The 6,505-nt window shown below is 29.8% G+C and overlaps 1 protein-coding gene across 2 annotated transcripts in view; it reads right to left on the bottom strand.

Annotated features, from left to right (window-relative positions):
* RER1B (endoplasmatic reticulum retrieval protein 1B) overlaps positions 1 to 2,894 on the bottom strand; it is a 29,689-nt gene extending 26,795 nt beyond the window's left edge. The window contains exons 1-2 of one of the 2 annotated variants that reach the window (XM_012211861.4): positions 2,728 to 2,894; positions 1,666 to 2,038 (exon numbers count right to left, since the gene is read on the bottom strand). In XM_012211861.4, the coding sequence (XP_012067251.1) occupies positions 1,666 to 2,018 (353 nt within the window). In that variant the 5' untranslated portion in view covers positions 2,019 to 2,038; positions 2,728 to 2,894. Of the gene's footprint in view, positions 1 to 1,665; positions 2,039 to 2,700 lie in introns of both variants that reach the window. The other variant, XM_012211862.4, reaches the window with a different exon arrangement.
* Positions 2,895 to 6,505: the final 3,611 nt, after the last annotated feature.

Genomic DNA, 6,505 nt, shown 5'->3' with positions numbered 1-6,505 from the left:
TCACAAAATTCCCAAAAAGCAACTGGCAATCATTCATCAAGGTGAAAAGAATAGCAAACAATGTAACCAACATGAGCATCAAAAGGATAGAAAGAATAAAAAACAGAATGTAACAACACGTCTGAAGGCAAAGTTTTGTTCTAATTTCAACTTCCAATGAGCTGATGGATTTACAAACATGAATTCCTTAAAAATATGTGTGGTAGGCATTTATAAACTGCATAGAACAGATTAGGGAACACTTCCCTTGGTTCTGAGGTGTATGTGACCAGCCATAAGAATGAACCAACAAAGATTTGACATACCATATTGTACAGCTAAACAAAGCAACCAAACAGCATTCATGAAGCAGTTGGTTATCTCCCAGGAACAAGTAAAACTGCCAGTAGATCTAAACCCATGCCAATCACATTTCCTTAAGCGTGCACAAACTGACCTAAGTAAGATGAGCTAATACTATATCTCTGTCAGGCACATGGTTTCTCTTTCCCTTCTGTTGATTGTAATCCGTTTCCAGAGAATACCAAGAACAGTTGTTTCATTTCAAGATAGTTCCACTTCCATCCCAAGATAAAAATAACACACTTAATGCAAATAAACAATGATTATAAGATTAGTTCGGAACCTGCACAATTTTGTTCAACTATAAAAGATATTATTAATGGACAGAATAAGTTGCTGAAACAGTTAAATTACCATACTTCAAGTTAGGTTCTCGCGTTGAAAGAGATAATGCTGCTTATCTGCTTACCAAAAGATAGGCAACATTATTAGAAGCAAAGAGCCTTCCAAATTTCCTAATATGAGACATGCTACTCTGACACAGACTTGTCAAAAACAATCTGCACTATTGTCATGAATACATAAACTACTTTCATTCAAATTATTTATAATAAGCATAAGGTAAAATGAAAGAACTCATCACATTCCTTAGCCAATCAAGTGGGTAATTTCCAAAATGAATTGACCTCAGGCTGTATTCCTGAGGCCCGATTAACCCAAACAAACACTCTTCAAGAAAGTTCAAAATATCCATCACAGGTAAGCTACAGGCAGATCCCACACCATAGGAATGCCCGCCCTTTTACACACAGATAAACTATTCACTCCGCATCTGAATCTAAATTACAGAAATGTATTTTACCAGGACATCATTTGCTTCTCTGCATTTTGTGAAGACAGCTACAGACAATTGCAAACCAAAACTCCTAGACCAACTGATTTTTCCATATATTGGCAGCCAACAAGTATAACTAACCAGTTTGAATATGTTGAATAACTAATAGATACAAGGTCTCATTAACAGGGGCTAGTCATGCTTGCAGTGCATGCCATTGAAGTTGCAATTTTAAACCTCGCATGTTGGTTACCTAGAAACGGCAATGACAAAGATCAACATATCACCACCTTAAGAAAGTTTTCTAAGAGAAATCAGGGACCTCTATAAACATCCACAAATAACTCATTCGCACATTTACTACAATTTACAATTACTGTAATAGGCATACTTCCATATATCTCAAACTACAACATTTCAAATGTCTATCCAAATTTCCCATTTCTCCCCGTACTAAAACCAAAGAATTAATGCATTTTCACTGAAGAATGAAAAGGAAGAAATGGAGTAGGATCATTTTCAAAAAAAAAGAAAGAATCTTTCATTACCAGAATTTGAACTCAGGAAGGCGGCGAATAAATGGCTTGAATTCATCAGAACCCTTCGTAGGCAACAAAGGCCCCTCGGAAGAAGGTTCAAGTTCAGGATCAACCAAAGGTGACAAAAACCCAATAAGCAAATTCAGTAGATATATCCCAAGCCCATAGGAAACAATGTAAAACCCCTGAACATAATAAACCCGCAAACAGTAAATAGCCACTATAACAACTGACCCAATCCACCTATAGACTGCATGTGGTGTAGTCTTATCCAGAAAATACTGATACATCCTCCAAGCATCATGCCCCCATTGGGCTACAGGCGATGCTGCTGAGGCACCCTCACCCCCAATTCCTTCCATTGAATTTAATCTTCACAATCCTAGAAATTTTGTAAATAAAACCAATCAGAAAAAAAGCTGCAAACTCACAGAAGAGCAAAAAATCATACAAAAAAAAAATTATAGATAGCACGAACCAAAACAATGGTCAATAACAAATGAAAAAGAGATGCGCACTCAAATCATGGGCATTTTTTATTAATCATAAAGGTATACACGCAGAAGCATTCATTCAACTGAACCTTCAAAGTCTTAACATACATGTTTCGTTTTCCTAGGATACCAACATGAACCAAATTCAACAACACATTCATAACAAAAAAAAAAAATCCAAAAATCAGAATACATAAGAATCAGAACCGAAAAGCTTTACTTTCCCAGCTTTTGATGACCAAAAAAATGTAGCTATTAAGCTTCCATATAAGTGGGTATATTTCATCAATCAAAAACCCAAAACAACAGAAGATCCAAGTCAATAATAACAAAGCTAGGGTTCCAATATACAAATCCAGAAACAGATCTGGAATAAGAAAAGGCCATAATAATCACAAACTCAATACTTCAGAACTGATTGGGGACATTATCAAACGAACAAAAGCACATCTATATATGCATGTACACAGATTCAAAAGAAACATCACAAAATCATAAAAAATCGCATGTGTAAATTGCAAGTAGCAATAAATGAAACGAATTTCAATACCAAAATTGGAAGAGGAAAGAAGCTGACCGTAAATAGACTTGGTATTTTTAAGCTTTATTAGCTTGGACTGTGAGAGGAAAAAAGAGAGAAGGTGAAAGAAATGGAATATTGGAAGCGAAATGTAAGCAGATCTGTAAGTGCCCGTTCTGCGTTTGGACTTTGGAGGACAGGTTCGGTATTTTCGGTATTTTTTTTATTTATAAATTATTTTTTGGAGGTGAAACAAAATGCGAGAGAGAGGATGAGAGGGTTTTTAGTTACTTACCGACAGTGACGCGGTTGAATAGCGGTTGAAAAAAGGTGAGAAAATTATTTGTCTGTGACAGAGTAGAGGTGAAACTCAAACTATGAGAATATAAGATGAGACTTTTCCAAAGCTAATTTAGGAGGAGGATATTCCTCCATTGTATTTTGCCATATGAACAAATTTTCTAATTTTATTAGTTTAATACTCTTTTGGTATATATTATGAATTTTACCAAAAAAAATTATTAGGATTTAATATTAAAATATTGCACGTTGCTTTTAATTAATAAAGGAGAAGACTTAATTTTTTATCTACTATATTAATGTATTAGATAACAAGTAATGTTTTTTATTTTTTTGGGAGGCTCAACCAATTGATAAAACATTATAAGTCATATAACAGGGGTAGCTTTCCTCTTTAATCATCAAATTGATGAAAATCGAGAAATTTAATGAGTAAAGAGGAAAGTTAATTGAGACCTCTTATTATCTATATAAGTAAGAAGATGGATCAAACTATATTTGATCAAACTATATTTGATTGAAGATAAATAAGTAATTGATTTGATTAAAGGATTTAGTTATTACAACATTATTTCATACAAGAACAATTTTATTAGATCCGTGTGAGATGACATATGAGATGCTCATTCAATTCAATACTTAATAGTTTTGTCTTGTCTCCCACTCAGAATGGAACAGCGGCTACTCTGTATATCTTACAAATATGTGTGTTTATACTATTAGAAGGGGAGAGCAAAATTTTCAATTAATACATTTTACTTATTATCTCATTCATTTTTTATTTCTATCAGATATAATTATTATTGATATTCATATACTTGTATTAAAATAAGTATGATTATAATTTAATAGTTAATAATGTTGTTCCGATATACTCTCTATGTTTTCAAATACTTGTCACATTTGTGTATTTCACAAAAAAAAAAAACATTTAATTTGTTTAAGTTACAATAAATTATTAAGTGAATTGACTATATTATCATTAATTTATTATTTGAATGAAAACCATTTAATCAGTGTTAGTCATATACAAAAGGAAAAAATAAAAAGATAATTTATTATTTATTAAATTTATAAATATGACAAGTATTTGGGAACATAATATTTTATCATATATGAAAAGTATTTGAGAAAAGTACAAATGGAGTAAAAACTGATCTTATAAATAATATATTTACTCCTTATATTGAATGTATCAATTTAATAATATTAGAGTCAAGCTTTTAACATTAAGGTTCGTTTGTTTCTGTAAAATAACTTACATATTTTTCATTATTTGGAGTGTCAGGAAAATAAATCAATGGATTTCTTAGTCAAAGGAAAATTAAGCCATTTTTAAAGAAAATGAATTCTCATTTTTAAGAGCGTAAAACATTTGCCGGACTTTGACAAACTTATTATAACTTTATAAATTTATATTTTGTTAATTTATTAATAATCGATAGACACTATCATCACTCACCATTTACCACTATTGGCCACCGTCAACCCCCACCACCGATCATTTGGGACTTTTATAATTTATCATTTTTTACATTATTTTTATATTTAACAATAAAATTTTTAAAACATGCAATTTATATTATTAATTTTTTTATTTTTATGGTCTTATGAGTTAAAAATTTTGCGACCAAACAATGAAACAAGTCATTTTAAAAATATTTTCTTAAATAATTTTCCGGAAACAAAGAAGCCTAAATCATTAATGCAATGGTGTTTATGTTAGTAATAGAAGCTAGCAAGCAAGCTAAGCTAAGGTGACTGCCAAAAAGGAAAATTTTATTGGGCTTTATGGCTAATATTTGTGGGGCTTGAGAAGCTAGTGATTGAAGTTGTAGCCCATTGCATCGTAGGCCTTCCATCCATTATATTTAAGGCTTTATGTTTATCTATATTTCTCAATGGTCAGAGAAAGGCTACCTAGGAAACTTTTCAAAATAAGTTGCTCATAGAAAATTTCTTAAAGGTTCATATTAATTTATATGAACGTAAATTTAAATTTGAGTTTGATCCTTTTCTTTTTTTTGGTATCGATCAACAAAATCAAATAATATTTTTTCGATGTCAATCAAGTGGTGGTTTAATTGGTCGTTTCACTTATATAAAGAATGGAAAGTCTTAAATTCGAGTCTTTTCAACTACAGTTGTCTATAATTGTTTTTACGAATTTGGTGAACGAAAGAGAGAGTTATTCCTATTTGTGTTTATTATTATTTAGTTAAATTTACTTATTGAAATTAATTTAAGTTTAGAATCTTTAAAAAGAATAAATTCAACCATTCAAATGTTCAATTGACTCCTATTTACGTTAAACTATAAAAATATTTAAATTGATTACGTGTTGCTACCTATTTGAAAAGTGGATGTAACAAATACATAGAGTTTTAAATAGAATAAGTGATAGAAATAAATTTTAAAAATAAAAAATGTCTGAATAAAATATATCATCGATAATTTTAACATACATGAATCTTAACTATTATTTCAATTTTTTTTTAAAAAATATAAGACTGTAAATAAGTTGAGTTACTGACTTATTTAGGTTTAATAAATGATCACTCAAATTCATTTTTTATATTTATTTAATTAATTAGTCAAGTTTAAGTTAAGTAAAGTTTGACTCATTTAGGCTCACGTGTCGCTCATTTACAGGTTGTAAGGTCAAGCTCATAGATAATATATTTGAGGTAATGATTTTTTTTATTCAATTATATCATTCGCCTCAACAAAATTTCTATTAAATTTTAATAGAAGATCCAATGGACTTGAGACCTTTGACTTTCTCGTATTCTTTATAAGACATGAGAACGGCGAATTAGACCAATGCTTTATTGAAAATGTTAATATATTATTAGTCTTTTGGTTGTTCAAAAGAAATGCCTTTTTCTACATTTAAATGAAAAGAACGGTCAAAATGGAAATGCAGAGCTTTGTATCAGAAGCTACTGGAGACTAACCAAAGAGCATTGAGATTTAATTGCTGAAATCTTGAAGAAAGGTAAGGAACGGCTCCTCATAAAATTTGTCATAGAAAGTAGGCAACAACTATTTTTAGTCAATTCTATTTATAAATTTATTAAGATAGGTATATTTTGTGGAATTTGGTGTAATTTTATTATTTATTGAATTTGTATAATTAAAATCTTTTTTTTTTCCGTTCCAAATATAAATATATAAATTTTTAAATGAATTTTGTAAAATTTTGTGGAATTCATTTGTTCCAAACAAGATGATTGTTTCTATTTTTATTTTTCTAGTGTAGCAGATTTTGAGTCGGACAGAGAAAGAAGAGAGAGTCGTATATCTAGGAACTATAGCTTATATGTCATCATGATAGAATTTTACATTCCATTTGGAACAAATGAATAATGATTGTAGAATTTATTTACAAATGAATTATAAATATAATTCATTTAAAAATGAATTTATCATGTTTGGTACGCTATAATTTAAAATAGAAAATTCAATTTTATTTATAAAATTATGTTTGGAACAATGAAAATTCATTTGTTTTTATTTTTTAAAAAATACTCTT

This window comes from Jatropha curcas, chromosome 1 (assembly GCF_041381405.1).
Source record: "Jatropha curcas cultivar XTBG-Jc1 chromosome 1, XTBG_Jcur_1.0, whole genome shotgun sequence".
Classification (NCBI taxonomy): Eukaryota; Viridiplantae; Streptophyta; class Magnoliopsida; order Malpighiales; family Euphorbiaceae; genus Jatropha; species Jatropha curcas.
This window is presented reverse-complemented; position numbering and strand designations above follow the sequence as displayed.